The 16177-nt window shown below is 44.9% G+C and overlaps 1 protein-coding gene across 1 annotated transcript in view; it reads right to left on the bottom strand.

The window, feature by feature from the left end:
- Ccdc180 (coiled-coil domain containing 180) overlaps positions 1-16177 on the bottom strand; it is a 52580-nt gene that overhangs the window by 10291 nt on the left and 26112 nt on the right. Inside the window, exons 19-31 of the mRNA XM_013023250.1 lie at positions 15602-16146; positions 13702-13919; positions 12390-12565; positions 10776-10956; positions 9894-10040; positions 8076-8220; positions 7484-7600; positions 5652-5750; positions 3777-3896; positions 2839-3011; positions 2535-2598; positions 2353-2423; positions 531-608 (exon numbers count right to left, since the gene is read on the bottom strand). Coding sequence (XP_012878704.1) covers positions 531-608; positions 2353-2423; positions 2535-2598; positions 2839-3011; positions 3777-3896; positions 5652-5750; positions 7484-7600; positions 8076-8220; positions 9894-10040; positions 10776-10956; positions 12390-12565; positions 13702-13919; positions 15602-16146 — 2134 coding nt within the window. The remainder of the gene's footprint in view (positions 1-530; positions 609-2352; positions 2424-2534; positions 2599-2838; positions 3012-3776; positions 3897-5651; positions 5751-7483; positions 7601-8075; positions 8221-9893; positions 10041-10775; positions 10957-12389; positions 12566-13701; positions 13920-15601; positions 16147-16177) is intronic.

Consider the following 16177-nt stretch of genomic DNA (forward strand, 5'->3'; position numbering starts at 1 on the left):
TGTGTGTGTGTGTGTGTGTGTGTGTGTGTGTGTGTGTGTGTGTCTGCAGAACTAAGACCCTGCCAAGAAGTAGTGCTGGGTATGGGGGAAACCTCCCACAAAGGGGACGAATTCTCACTGTGGAGCTTGATTTTCTCCAGTTTTGAGTCTTCTGAACCTGGCATGAAATGAAGTTGTGCTGAATAGAGCAGTTCGTTGATCCCGTTGATCCCGTTGATCCCTGAAATGATAAAGAAAACAGAAAAAAAAGGATGGGGCAACATTGATAACTATTCCCCCTTCCCCAACATCTCCCCCATCTCAAAAGCAATCTTGCTGCCTGCCACCATGGAATGCTTATCTTGAAAAAAATACAATTCGGGTGAAAACATCTCTTCCCACACATAGATGAAATGGGCTGTCCTTTAACTGTTCCCACTCCACCCCTCCTCTTCTGATCAGCCTCCACAGCCCCTCAATGGATTCAGTGTTGGTGGCCTCCTGACTGGAACTGGTTTGGAGGAGTTAATGGGCATGGTATGGCCACTTACTCAACTGAAGGAGAGTGCCTGTCCCCAAGCACCTGGTACTTTTTGTCCATTCTGCTCGGCTTGGAATGCCGTGATATGCTGTAGGATGAAGGTGCATCAGTAATCTTCAGTTTGGGGTCAGACCTGTGGGAGCCCTGCCTGGGGGTTTGCCAGGCCTCCTATGATACAGCTGTGGAGGTGAGCCCTAGGAGATACTTCACCATTTCTCCATGGTTCTGAAAACCCGCTTACCTTAGAGGGAAGACTTTACTGCTAAAGCCCAGCCAAGGCTACAGGGAGAGGTTAAGGAGCACAGGTACTCAGGCCCAGACATTTTCATCTTCCCTTGCCATGGTAAGAGCCCAAAGAAAATCATAGTGACCCACAGATAACCAAGGTAAGTAAAAATAAGATACACCCAGTTCAACAAGAATTTCACATACACAATAAACAATTTTGAAGGTTAAGTATGCCTGATGAAATATTTAGAACAAACTCATGCAAAAAATAGCTGTTACTGGTCTGAAATTAAAATTGAACTGGGTCGGGTGTTGGTGGCTTACACATATGACCTTAGCTACTCAGAAGACTGAGATCTAAAGATGGTGGTTTGAAGCCAGCATGGGCAGGAAGGTCCATGAGACTCTTGTTTCCAATTAACCAGCAAAAAGACAAAAATTGGAGCTGTGGATTAAGTGGTAGAATGCTTGCCTTGAGTGGCTAAAGCACAAGGACTTGAGTTCAAGCCTACTGATGTGCATGTGCACGTGTACACACACACCAACTACAAAAAAAACAACAACAAACCCTGGACCCTTTCTTATTTGGCAGCTCTAATGACATGAGCTTTATTTATAAGCTTTTATAAGTTCTGAGAGACTGAACATCAAAACAGATGATGGCGAGATCATCTACAACCCCTAGTTGCCTGGAGCACCAACCAACCTTCTGTGGGTCAGGTTGGTGGAGGACAGATTTCTATCTCTAGTAATAGTTCAGGAAAGTAAACAATATCTGTTACTGTAAAAGGGCCAAATTCTCTTAAGTATTGACTCCATTTCCAACCTAGTACCCACTAGAGAAAGTCAGATAATGCACCTTAACCAACCATGCTGCATGAATGGCTTCCAGTGGGCTAGCCTCCAGTTTTCCCAGACCCACACCCTCCATCCATACATACCTGCTGAGTGAGGTCTTTTCTGCTTACTGCCAAGTGGCTTCCCACTGCCCTGACTGCCCTGAATCCATCAAATGCACTTAATTGGCCAACTCCTTACTATAGCATCTCTTTGCTATAGTCTTTGCTCTTCTCACTTTGTTGGCCTTTGTTTCTCTCTACATCACAAATGACACAGGGTTCAGAGAGACTTTCTTTGAGTAAAGTTAAAAGCAAAGCCTATTCTCTTATTCTTTTTTTTTCCTTCTCTTATTCTCAAAATCATAAATCAAGCCATGTACCCAGGGTTTATGAAAGATCCAGAAAACTGGCTCAGCCATGTGGCTGTAATCTACCTTCAATAAAATATATGAATGGAAGCTGGTGGCCAGAGCTTCAGGTATAATGATCCCTCCCTTAATGGGGAGGGGAGGCGAGAGCACAGGACTCCTATGCCTGTGCTGTCATATCAGAAGCCATGGACACACTTCCAATTTCCAGACACTTCCTCAAGTGGGAGGGATATGAGAGCTGCCTCCCTCTACAAGATGAGTTCTGGCTAAGACTAAGGTGTGAACATGGGGAATATACTGTGGTCACAGTCGGGGAGAGTGAGTCATTTCTGGCCCTTAGAGGTACAGGCTTTGTGTGAGAAGACGGAGATCCTGTGTAGACTTGCATACCTACCTCCCTTCTGAGGTGCCACTGGCACTATGCAAAGACTTCTTCATAGCATTTTCTCCCCGGCAAGGAAATCGCTTCGAGTCTTTGGGTGACAAGTACCAGGGCAAGAACGGAGAACAGCAGATAAGGATGGGCAACCATTAGCACCAGCTTCCCTATCACCAGGTACCCCAAGACTCACAGGCCCGCCTGGTGCCGCTAGTTGTCTGGTCTTTGTCACACAGGTACCCTGATTTTATCTTAGGAATTCTGAAACCAAAGGAAAGAAAATAAGCTTTTCCTCAGTGATCACAGGAACAACTTGGGACAGGTTTGTAGCAGCATTGTACGTAGATGTTAACATGGGCTCAGGAGTTCATGTGAGGAACCGAAGCTCTGAGAGGGAAAGCTCCTGGCCTGCGGTCATAGGGTTCCAGGAACCCAGTGTTCAGGTCCCCAAAGCCAGCCTCCAAAGACTCGGGTACATGGATTACAGTATAGGATACTCACTGCAGAATCTTCTTGATCACCTCCACAGCAGGGTCATCAAGCAGGGACTTCCCCATGCGACTTGGCTGTGCAAAAGACTCAGGACTGACCAGGCCTATCTTGGCCTCTTCCTCGAGGGCCTCTGAGGATACCAGAATATCACTCTCTACCTCCAAATCATTCATGAAGTTGTCCTGTGGTCCACAGAGAAGGGTTGAGTGTGTAGGACCCAGGTCAAGTCCTGGGGAGGCAGCCAGCTGGCTCATCCTCCACAGCCACCTTGTCCAAATGGTGGCTGGAGGCAAGCTGCCTGGCCTTCTGCAACCTCTCTTTGTCTCTCCTAGAAAATGGTAGAGGTCCTATTTTCCTCACAGAGCTGTTCATTTGTCCTTTACTCATTCATGCCCTTAGAAATGCTTCCTGTGTGTCCACAGGTAGAGAGAGGCCACATGACATGGTTTAAGCAGGAGAGATAGACCTCAATGCACAAATAAATGTTTGGCCACAATCGGGAGCAGTGTTTTGAAGGAAAAGTTCTAGTATCTCTGAGAAATCCGATGAGAGATCTGATGTGAGATCCACAGGTTTGGTTGCAGAGGTGCCTGTGTGGAGTTTTTAATCAAACTGATGAGATAATGAATGAAAGAAAGGATGAGTGACAGTTATTTGTAGTCTTTTTGCCTGGTGTTTGGCCACAGGGCCTGTGAGAGGGCGTGGCAGTCAGAAGCAGAAGGCACTAGGGGTTTGGACAAAATGGTGGACTGCAGATAAGAAGCAGGAGGCTGAGAGAGGTTGAGAAGGGAATGTCAGAAGAGGGAATGTCAGAAGGTAAGGGGTCTCCTAAGAGACAACCCCAATGTGGGATTCCAGCTTAGATCTCACCCCACAGCTTGTGACCTACCTGGGAACCCAGACAACAACTCACCCACCCTTCTCTACTGGCCCATTCTATTCATTACCATAAAGACATCTTGAGTCACAGACACCACATCCAGGCTGCAGTTAAGGTACTTAATCCTCTGGTTCAGTTTTTCTTTCCAAGTTCGGACAAACCCAAGGAGGTCATCTGTGGTCACCTCCTGGAGGAAACATGGAGGAAGGATGCCCCAAGGAAGCTATCAGGTTCACGGGAAATGAAGGAACACAGCACGGGGGTGGGCGAGGGAAGGGGGAATGTCCAGTGAGGACAACTCTGGTTCCTCAAAGTTCCTTCACTTGTTGGAAAGGCCCTGGGGAGTGGGAAACGCTGGTTGGCTTTCTCAGGTGTCTGCCCTGTGGAAGTAGATCCTTCACTAACAAGGGCTTGGGGAAGGGGTCAGCTCCTGATTCTATCGGTTCAATTCTGGACAAACTTGCTTGACTCACTCTCCTCATCTCTAAGATGGGGACCTGGATGTTCCCTAGGGCTGCCTCAATGACATACTAATGTCATGGCAGGAAACGGATAGAAAGGAGATCACAATTGAAATAAGCCAGACTCAGCACAACAAATAACCAATGTTTTCTCTGATAGGCACAATCTGTCTTTAAAAAAATGATGGACACAGGTGTTAAAGGAGGACTACTTGGAAGCAGCAAGCAGCAGGAAAGAGTAGGGCAAAGAAAGAGAATATCAGGGAGATGAATATATCTCACATACTTCATGTATGAAATTAGACTAACAAAACCCATTAAAATTGTTTTGCAAAGATAAAGTAACAGAGTGATTTTGTTTAAAGTACATCATAAAAATATAAGAATAATGACATCCTTTTGTGCAATTAATATGAGCTAATAAAAAAACAAAGGAGATGTAGTCCAGGTAGAAAGGGTGTGAGAGAGTGAATTAGGAAGGCCAATTGGGCATCTCCATAGCAACACCAAACAGGCATCCTTCCTGGACCAACACTCCACAGGTGCACAGGGATGCACCCTCATTACATATCGAGTGCATCACCACTGTCTCTTTACCATTGCTCCACAGACAGTAAACCAGTCTCCTCCATCAAAATAGAACTGTGTAAACTCAAGCTCACCCTCCTTCCAGTTGGCCAGGAGGCTGAGCAAGCCCACCTGGCAATGACCTGACTAGAGAGAACTGAAGGGTGTGTTGGAGGGGAGGAAATAGGAGCCACTAAACATTTCAAATCTAGAGAGACAGAGCTTGCCCTAAAGGGCCCACAGAATCATAGCAGGTTAACCAGTTTGTCCCTGGCTCCTACGAGCTGGGCTCATAAGAGAAAACAGGGAAATTATGGGCAAACACATCAGTGAACTCAGCCAATATGAAGAAATGTGCATGAAGATACGTGACCAGGCTGGGAGTGTTGGTAGAGACTGAGGATAGCAGGTCATTCATTCTGCACTCTGTGCTCATGCATCTCTATAGAGTAGGCAGTAAAGATAACTTTTCTTGGTGCTCATAACAATGGAATCATAATTCAACTCCAAAAAAGGGTAGAAAAGGGAAGGAGCATATTCCTTGCTTAGGACCCTGGGGGCAGGGGCCTCTGGTTCTGGAAGACTCTGGGTGGGCCACCAAGGAAAGCTCCTGGCATGGCCAAGGGCACATATGGCATGGGGGTAGAGCATGAGCTCATGGCAGAAAAGCAAACACAAGCGCAAATACACCAGCGAGTGAAATGCTCAGAACTGGGGGATTCAGGCCCTTACCTCACTGAACTCTAGATGTGTGCCTGGGTTGGTTGAGGAAGGACACCATGGCTGATTTTTCTTTTCCTTCCATTGAGCAAAATGGGTTAAAGAAGGCTCAGAACCCTCTGCACCTGCCACACCCTGCTTGTGCTGTAGATACCTCAGTGTAAGTTTGTAAGAAGAACCAACGAAGAACTCACTGTCTTATCTCCCTTGGGGTTTCGACACATTTCGATCTTGTCTTGAAGCTGCTTCAGAGAAGAATTTAATCCATCTGTTTGTGAATTGGATTTTGCCACCTAGAAAATCAGAAGAGCCAAGATTTTGTTTCTAGAATATAAAATGATAAAGAAGTTCAGCAAAACAGCTGAGATATTGATTAAGTATGGAAAAAATGAAATGGGGAGGCACAAGAAAAACCAAAAACCAAAAATCATAGGACTTGTATGAGAGGAAAGCCATTCAAATGGGTACTTTTGAAAATCTTGGAAGGGTAGAGTTTATAAGCTGAGTACAGGTGGCCACGCCCATAATCCCCACTACTCAGGAGACTAAGATCTAAAGATTACAGTTGGAAGCCAGCCTGGGCCAGAAAGTCTGTGAGATGCTTTTTTTTGGCGGGGGGGGGGGGGTCGGGTGGGGGGGCCGGAACTCTGGGCCTGGGCGCTGTCCCTCAGCTCTTCAGCTCAAGGCTAGTGCTCTACCACTTGAGACACAGCGCCACTTCCGGCTTTTTTCTTTTTGCTTATGTGGTGCTGAGGAATCGAACCGAGGGCCTCGAGCATGCAAGGCAAGCGCTCTACCACTGAGCTACCTTCCCAGCCCGACTGTGAGATTCTTATCTCCAAAAATTACTCAGAAAAAGCTGGAAGTGGTAGAGCACTAGGCTTGAGCAAAAGAAGCTCTGGGACAGACCCCAGGCCCAGAGTTCAGCCCCAGGACTGGCAAAAAGAAGACTAGAGTTTACGAAGCTGTGGGAATAGAAAGAGGCTAGTCCAAATATATTTCCATCTCCTCATGGATAGGAAAAGATATTAACAATAAATCTTAAACAGGAATCACAATTCTGAGGTAGAATAGTGGCTAATTTTTCCTTCACGTATTAGTTCTATATTTTTCATAATGGAAATGCACTTTGCTGATACTTGCTGGTGAAAATACAGCCCTTGCATATGGTTGGTGCTAGCACTATGTGGGCAGGGTGTTCACATCATCCCTCCAGGACACTCTGCTCCCCACTTCTCCTGGCTCTTATTTCTCCCTCAAGCCTTGGGAAGCCTCACTTTCCCAGATTAAACCTTCCCCTCTACACTCCCACAGACCCCACACACTTGTTCCCCTTCTAGAAAGAGATGGCTTGCCCAACATGAATTTGCATTCTGGCTCCATCATTGAAGAGGTCTGTGACCATCACTAAGTCACTGATTAGTTACTCTCTGCCTCAGTTTATCTCTAGGAATTTTTTTGTTTGGTCACACCGGGGCTTGAATTCTACCACCGAGTCACACATCCAGTCCTGAGTTTATCTCTAAAATAGGAGTAAAACAACATTTCCCTGGTATAGCTCTTGTGAAGACTAACAGAGCTAGTTAAAGTAGTTTAGTTAGCATGGCACATGGTGTGCAATGAATCTGTGACTTGTGGGAGTTTCATTTGTCTGCTGGGCACCAGTGGCTCATGCCTATAATCCCAGCTATTCAGGAGGCTTAGATCTAAGGATTGTGGTTTGAAGGCAGCCCAAACAGGAAAGTCTCAGATTCTCCCCTCCAGGTAACCACCAAAAAGCTGGAAATGGAGCTGTGGCTCAAGTGGTAGGGCACTACTCTTGAATAAAAAAAAGCCCAGGAACAGCACCCCATGCCCTGAGTTCCAGCCCCAGGACTGGCACACACACACACAAGGTCTTATTTGTGTTCTGAAAGGAAAAGCAAGTCCCAGACAGCATGTTTGTGTCCCAGCAACTGGACACTGCTGGTATGCAGGTAGGTGTGTGTGACAGATATCTGCTAGATGGAAGATGGCTCTGTCATACCTGACACTTGATGTTTACTTGCAAATTTGTCATCAACCTCTGGATTTTCTCTATGAAAATAAGGTCCACAGACAAGTTATGGAATTTACTCTCAAATTTGTTGATGACATCGTTGGCCTGTGAAGAAAGATTAAAAAGTAAAGTAGCAGGCAGTTAGGCAGGCAGAGAGCAGGAGGGAGGATCAAAGTTTAGGACTTCGGACTTAGGAAAAAGCAAAAAAAAAAAATTGAGGGACTTCTATTGCAATTAATAAAAAAAAAACCTGAACACCATGTGTACACCAATCATTCTAGCTGCATAGGAAGCATAAGTAGGAGGATCAAAGTCCAGGCCAGCTTGAGCAAAAAGTGAAACCTTGTCAGAAAAATAAAGCTAAAAAAGCTAGAGGCATAGCTCAACAAGTAATCTGCCTTGCAAATGAAAGGCTGAATTCAAACCCCCCGTGCTGAAATAAAAATCTGAAATGTCAGACCTCATGAAAGGGACCAGTTCAATCACTGCTTGGAGGAGGAGCACAGCCCTTCCCTAAGAAGTGACAGCCTGCAATGCACACTCTCAGGGACCACCTCGAGGGTAGCTTTGGAGTCCCCACCTGGTCCAGGTACTCATTTTCCATCTTCTCCATGTGGATCATGATCAAACTTTCAACAAACTCTATCCGGGAAGCTTCTTTCTCCAGACGATGACACATAGACTCAATTTCTTCAGGGGAAAAGTTACCTCCTTCAGAAAACAACCTGATAATCATTGGGGAAAAATAAAAGCTACCAATCAGATGTGAAAAGTTCCTACCCATCCCAAATCTTACTGAATTAGACCCAAAGGGCAAGAAGATAGAAAAACAAATGCAGGGAGTGCCAGTATAAGAAACAAACGGTGGGATTTGCATGCATGTCAGAGTGGCTGGCAGTTCCAACCGTGACAAATAAATTCCAGGCAAAACTCAAAATAGGAAGTTTTCTGGAGTCACATAAGGACTTGGAGGTGGAGGGTGGGGAGGGACTAGAAAAGAGCTAGGGAAAGGGTGACATTGTCCAAAAAGAAATGTACTCATTACCCGACTTATGTAACTAACCTCTCTGTACATCACCTTTGTAGCAAAATACATTAAAAAAAAAAAAAAGAATTGTGTCTGGGTACCAGTGGCTCATGCCTCAAATCCTAGCTACTCAGGAGGCTGAGATGTAAGGATTGTGGTTTGAAGTCATCCTAGGCAGGAAAGTCCATGAGACTCTTGTCTCCAATAAGCTACTCAGAAAAAGCTAGAATGGTGCTGTGGCTCAAGTGGTAGAGTGCTAGCCTTGTACACAAAAGGTCAGGGACAGTGCTCAGGCCCAGGAGTTCAAGCCCCAGGACTGGAAAGAAAAAACAGCAGTCTCAGAAAAAAAAAAGTGAAAGCAGAGAGTCCCTTGGGATGTGGGGAGGTACCAAGGCTTTGCCCTGGAGACTTTGAGTCTGAGGCAAAGTGACTGTAGATGGACAGGGGAAAGTAAGGAGCTGACTGATGAAGATGACACTTCCAGTTCAGAGTGAGTGAGAAATGAAGCTCACCAGGTACCAGGAACCTACTTTATCTAGATCAGAGGCTGAAGGAAAAAAGAAAGAACTTGCCAGGCATTAGTGACTGCAATCTGAGGATTACAGTGTGAAGCCAGCCCAGGCAGGAAAGTCCATGAGACTCATCTCCAATTAACCACCTAAAAATTGGAAGTAGAACTGTGGCTCAAAGTTGTAGAGCTGCTAACCTTGAACAAAAAAGCTCAGAGACAGTACTCAGTTCAAGCCCCATGACAAAAAAAAAAAGATAAAAAGAAATGTAGAAAGGAAGGAAGGAAAGAGCTCTTTTCCCCTGAGAATTTTCAGCCACAAATCAGACTTCATACACATTCTCCAATTGAATTCTTGTTCTCCTGAGTAACCTCAACAAACTTCAAGCAAAGAATTTTAATTAGTCTTGTGTATGTAATGCCCCAGCTGTTTAGCAAAAACAAATACTAATTCTCTCTAATTCTCTCTGCAAGGACTCCCTCATCAACCCAAGCCTCAAAGACTGCCAAAGATGAAATCCTAAGAAACATAAATGTCTCATAGTAGAGGGGAAAAAAATCACAAGGAAACAGGATAATGAGAATGAGAACTAGAACATCAACAGAAAACAGAAACAACTCCCCAACACACACACAGATCCCAGACGTTAGAATTACCCAACATAAACTATAAACATAACAAAGGGTCAGATGTCTGAAGAACTAAAAGAGAAGCTTGACAATTTTGAGAAACAATCTAATCGAACTGCAGTCGTGAAAATTCAAAGCTAAATGAACAGATTTAAACACTGGGGTGGGGGCGGCAAAAAGTTAAGAGAAAAACCAAGGCCACCTCCTGCAGATGCCTGGATGCTTGCGCCTACCTGCAGCACTTGAGGTAGTCAATGTTGGTGTAACGCAGCTTGCCTAGACTCTCCTCCAAGTACTGCCGGAAACTGCGCAGGGACACCTGAATAACATCCACGTGGCTCAGCAGCTCCCGGTGTAGTGTGTTGGTGAGAATGACCAGCCTGTGGGGACAGGAGAGATGGTGATGCAGCAGTGACATGAGAGCACTGAGTGGTGTCCTGAGCTTTGCTGTGGGGCCACCAGAATCACTGCCCAGCTTCTCTGTGTGGCACAGGAATACTGGATGTTTCAAGTGCTAATGTGTCTGCTACAATGTGTCATTCTGGATCAGAAGCATGACCTGGGGCACCAATTTGGTCCAAGAATCTCAGGTCCTGGTGGATCCTCATTCTCCCTCTGACCCATCAACATGGTTCCCCCTCCCCATGCTCTTCCCCAAAGAAAGCCTTACCGATGTCCTCTTCACAACAAAGCCCATCTGAACCCAACTTGTCCCCACGTGCCTGGAGGCTGCCAAGGCCCCATTCCACACTCTGAAACCCCACTCCAAGTTTCTCTCATTGGAAAACGTGACCTGTCCTGCCTTCTTCCGTCCCCAAATGGGTGTCTGTGTTGATGGCAAATGCACCCTCCTGTAGGAAGTCCTTCCTGGTTTGAATTGAAGGGAAGTGGCTTTAATCCCATGGACATTTCAGGGTACATCATCTGCACCCTCCCTCACTGACTGTGTCTGAACCCTTTTCTCTCCTTGGCTGCTCACCCTCCAAACTGGATGTTGTCCAAAGAGTTTGGCTCTCTAATGCTTGAAAAGAGATTCAATTTTCCTTTGCAAGCAGCAGCCTGGCTGGATTTCTAGAGCCATCTGCCTGGTGGAGGGAGACTCCCTAGCCCCTTACTTTTGGCTCTTGGTGGCATTCAAGAAGATATGCTCCATGTCATAGATCTTACGGCGGAAGTACTTGCTCCTCATTGTTTGCTCTTCTTGGAACTGGCAGAACATCAGCCTCTCCTTCTTTAATGTCTCGGTGATTCCCATGCAGTGGCTGTCCAGCTGCTCTTGGTGAAGCAAGAGTTCGGCTGTAAGAGAGTGAGCAAAGCTGTGGTCTTCTGGAAGATCCTTTCCTAGATCAGAGCCCACCCATTGCCTTTCCCAGGCCAGCTACAGAGAGTCAAGGTGCCTTGCCCTGCCCCTGCTGCTCTCACCAGGGCTAGGGCTAGGAATGAGCTCTGACCTCAGAGAGGTCAATAAAAGTCTAACTCAGGGTTTCTCCATGGTCAGGAAGCTCTGCTGACCTGGGAGATATCTGCCTACTGCACAGGGAGCAAGACAAAGGAAACAGAGTCTCCCAGGGGCAACCTGAGAAAAGGGAGTATAGGTATAGGGTGTTGGAGTGTGTGGGAACCTAGTGGAGAGGACTTGGGCTAGGGGAGAACAACTTGTGTAAAGCTGGGCATCTGGATTTATTCCTCATCTATGGATACTCATGCAGACAGTCTGAATTCCAGCTGGATAGGGAAGAACAAGAGCTCACCCACAGGCCTTGAGGGGAAGCAGCGAGTCCCCAGATCACCCAAAGGATTCTTGAGTGCTGTGGCCTCAGCTTTGCCAAAATTCAGCTCCATTTCTCTGGCCTACATTTCTATGCTGTACAAGCCAGGGAACTGGAGCAGCAAAGGACATCAGCCCCTACCCCTCCCCAGAAGCTACTCCTCAGTGCATTGAAGAAACACATTCTCTAGGTGAGGACTGACATTTTTCAAATGTCAGTCAAATTACCCCAGGCTGTGAGCCTTGGGACTGGAAGCCTGGTATCTGCTTGCGCATCCTCAAGTCCTTCAGACCAGAGTGTGGATGGATCACCTGGAGGGGTTCTCCATTAGGTGGGCTATGCTGAAGTATAGAGTATGATCAGAGAAAAAACCCAGTGGGTCATGGAAGGAACTTACTAAAATTGTACCCTCCCAATAATGGAGCTTACCACCTAAAGGAGAAATGACATGTCTTTTTAAGTATGGCAAAAGATTAGGAATAATGGCCTCCACTCTTGGGTGTCATGTCTTGTACCTGGTGTTCATGATTCCATGATAACACCTCTAAACTCCTTCTGTAGGTGACAGAAGAGTTAGAGGGGTCAGGTAACTGGGTTGAGTCACATAGCCAGAGAAGCTGAGCCTGAGAGCTCTGATTTCTGAGCTAGAGGCTTGCCTCCAGAGCAACCATAATGCAGGTGTGTTTTTGAAACCCAAGAGTTGTAACAGAACTCTTCATTTCAGCTACTTAACACCCCTTCAATTTTTTTAAAATCTTGAATGCAGATTCTTAGTACTTTCTTTCTGAAAGTCAGAGAGGTAGAAAATCTCATGCACTCAAGTACATTTCCAGATGAGGTAATCGTATGTTAAGTGTTGCGTGAAGCAAACTGAATCAGCTAACAAAACTAAGGGCACAGGACAGCTGGTTCTGAAGGGGTTTCTAGAGACAGGGTAGGCTTTCTCAGGCGGAGTCACACCTGCCCTGACATTATGGATGTCCTGCTCAATATGCTGTAATCTTGGTTCATGCAGGTGCAGACGCAGCTCTAGCTCAGAATCCAATTCATGAATTTTGGTGGCCACAATGATCCGGACACTGAGTGTACATTCGTCAAACCATTTCTCAAGGTGATCAAAGAAACCAACTCGAAGTCTGGGGAGAGATAAGTAACAGTCAGGGTCTCCTGCCCACACTGATGACCAGTAAGAGAGCTTTTCATATTTTGTACTTTCCTCCTTATTTTATTTCATTGTGTAGGTAGACCATCATACAATTTTTTGGACCACTGCCAGGGCCACACTGGCTGAGATGAATAAACTTGTACATATGCCTAGGGTAGAGGCATTTCTATAGGATGAATTCCCTGAACTAGAGCTGATGGATCAGTTAAAATACACTTGTAGGTTTCACAGATAGAGACAAACTATTTCCATTAGAGAGCAACTTGCATTCTCATTTCCCCATAGCATCAGAATGTGTAGTCAAATGTTTTCATTTTTACCAAGACTAAGCATATTTTCATGTGTATAATTCTACTTAACTTTTTATTCCTGCACAGTATCCATTGATGTCTTTTGCCTGTTTCTCTATTGTGAGGCTCGCTTATCTTAAAAAACAAAAAAATGAACCAAATATGAAGATGGCATAAAGCTGTAGCAATCACAAAGTGTGGGATAGTCATGCAGGAACAGACACACAGAGGAAACAATGCAGCAAAAAGCCAGTGTCAAGGGGGTGAGGAGAGATTCTCACTAAATGTCCCAGGAGTTCTAGACTTGCCTGGGATACACAGACCAGCTGAGTGACATTGCAAGACCCTGTCTTAAAACAGTAACAAAAGCACACTAACAAAAAATATGGGGAATAGCTTTATTTTTCTTTCTTTTCTTTCTTTTTCTATTTTCTACGATGAATATGTAAAATACCATACATGAAATATTCATTCCTAGTTTTGTATCTATAGCACTTTCAATAAAGAAAAAAACCCTAAAATAACAGATTTATTAGGAAGTAGAACCAAAGATTATGTGGCAGAACAATAAAGGGTTTTTATGTACAATGCCTACACCAACAGAGCAGTCTGGGATGGATGGTAAGGTCAGTCCCACTGAAGGTATCTGCGTATGCAAGTAATTTTTTAATATCAGTTTTTTTATTGTGTTTCTCACCCTACTCTCCCTCAGTTAACTACCTTTTAAACCTATCCAGCTTAATCTAATGTTTGGTTGAATCTCCGTGTGAATAAAACTCAGAGCAAGAGAATGAGGATACAAAGGTTTTCTACTTACTGTTTCTTAATTTTTAAAATAAGTTCAGATGGAATTATCACATGCTCTGTGAACTTGGTGGTGAAAGGTGTGCTGAAGTATGTGATTGGGAAGGTGGAATGGAGAGTCTTGGATTTCTTCTCTTCTTCTTCCAGGGATACGTAGACAAAATAAGTGTTCCCACTGGAGGTTGTGAAGGACTGCAAGTCTTCCTTGATTTTCTCATCCTGTTTCTTTTCCTTGATTTCAGCCTATGAAGGTAACAAGGCTTGAGTCAACATCATCTCATATATTTGAGGATGTCATCATTTGGTAGCACAGATTATAAATCTTTGAATCAAATTTCCCATAACTGTTACACACACACACACACACAGAGTTTTTATTTTTGTTTGTGATGCTGGGAATTAAATCCAGGGCCTTTTGCCTGCTAGGCAACTGCTCTGCCACTGAGCTATATCATCAGCCCCATAGTGCTTTTTAAATTGAGATGTTCTTCATAAAGATTTGGGTTCCCAATTTTTCCTCCCTCCCTCTCCTTCTCCCTCTCTCCTCCCCTTCTCCCTCCCTCTATCCCCCTTTCTGTCATTCCCCTTTCTTCCCCCCACCTCCCTTTCCCTCTTTCCCCTTCCTCCAGTCCTTGGGCTTGAAACTCAGGGCCTGGGCTCTATCCCTGAATCTCTTTTGTGCTCAAGGCTAACACTCTACCACTTGAGCCATAGTGCCTCTTCTGGCTTTTTCTACGTATTTTATTGGACATAAAGAGTCTCACAGACTTTTCTGTCTGAGCTGGCTTCGAACCACAATCCTTAGATCTCAGCCTCCTGAGTAGTTAGAATTACAGGCATGGATCACTGGCATCCAGCACCCAATTTGTTTTAAAAAATCAAAATACATGCCAGTTTTGAGCCAGCATTTGTCATTTTTCATTTGGCTTCCAGTCCTTTTCTCTAACATATATGTGGACATCTGAGTTTGGAATTCCTGTTCAAAAAGAGGTTTCATATACCAACTCTCTCACAGTGATAGAGGAAAATGAGTCTTTTGCCATTCTGCCATTATGGACTTGAAGCTATGGTTTTGTGAATTTTGAATGTATTTTGAGGACAAGATCTAATCATAGGAGTCATTGGCCAGCAAGCATTCAATGGAGAGTTTTGTCTTCATCTTTTGTGTTACAGACATAGTGAGCAGAAAGAGTGAAGTGAACAGGCTAGACTGAAGCAAGAGAGGCTGAGTTGACTGTCCAAGAAAGAGGACCTGAGAAAGAGAGACAGACAGAGACAAATTCAGAAAGTCATGTCTATGAGGGGTGACTCCAGAGTATGCTATTTGAGGAAAGAAAAGTGAATTTAAAAACTATTGTTGTAAAGGACACATTAGATATCTGTTGACAAAAAAATTAAAAGGAATAAGTACTTTATATGGACTTCAATAGAAATTGAGCCATAAAGGGGCTGGGAAAGTGGCTCAGTGGTAGAGCACTTGCCTTGCATGCCTGAGGCCCTGGGTTCCATTCCTCAGCATCACATAAGCAAAAAGGAAAAAAAAAGCTGGAAGTGGCGCTGTGGCTCAAGTGGTAGAGTGCTAGCCTTGAGTTAAAGAGCTGAGGGACAGCGCCCAGGCCCAGAGTTCAGACCCCACGACCGGACTCCCCCCCCCAAAAAAAAAAGAAATTGAGCTATAAGAAACCCTAGCTTTGCAGGCTGAGCTCTGAGGATCATGGCTTGAAACCAATCCGGGACAGGAAAGTCCATGAGACTGTTATCTTCAATTAACCAACTACCAGAAAACAGAAGTGCAGCTGTAGTAAAGCATTAGCCTTGAACAAAAAAGCAGAGGCCCTAAGTATGAGGGATCTACACTGTGAGAACATAGCAACCTTTCTCGGTATTTGAGAATGAAGCAGTTACTGGCTTACCTCAGCCACAGATAAACTCTCGAACTCTACAGTTGTTTCCTTCACCTCTTCCTTTACTTTCTCCTTTTTTTCTTCCTCCTCTTCCTTCTTCTCTTCTTCCTCCTCCTTCTCTTCTCCTTCCTTCTCTTCCTCCTCCTTCTCTTCTCCTTCCTTCTCTTCCTCCTCCTCCTCCTCCTCTTTCTCTTCATCTACTTCCTTCTCTTCCTCCTCCTTTTCCTCTTCCTTTTGTTCTTCCTCCTCTTCCTCCTCTTCTTGGATCCTCACAGATTCTGGAAAGAACTCTCCTTCACCCTTCATTTCTTCTAATTCATGCATAGAGCTTTTTCTGGGCTCATCCACCTGGTCACTCTGTGAAGACTTGTAGTGCTGGTTTAGTATCTCTTCCCTTGCCCAGGACTTTTGACCTTTTTCTTTGGTTACTTCTGCTGGTTTTTCATAACCTGTCTCTCGACCTAGGATCTCTTCAGCAATGCGCGAATCCATTTTTGCCTTTTGTTTTTTCTTCTTTTTGCTTAATTTCTGCAGCAAGTTATCTTCCTGTTCATCTATTGGTGACCAATATCAAAGCACAATAAG

This window comes from Dipodomys ordii, unplaced genomic scaffold, assembly GCF_000151885.1.
Source record: "Dipodomys ordii isolate 6190 unplaced genomic scaffold, Dord_2.0 Scaffold67, whole genome shotgun sequence".
In the NCBI taxonomy this organism is placed as follows: domain Eukaryota; kingdom Metazoa; phylum Chordata; class Mammalia; order Rodentia; family Heteromyidae; genus Dipodomys; species Dipodomys ordii.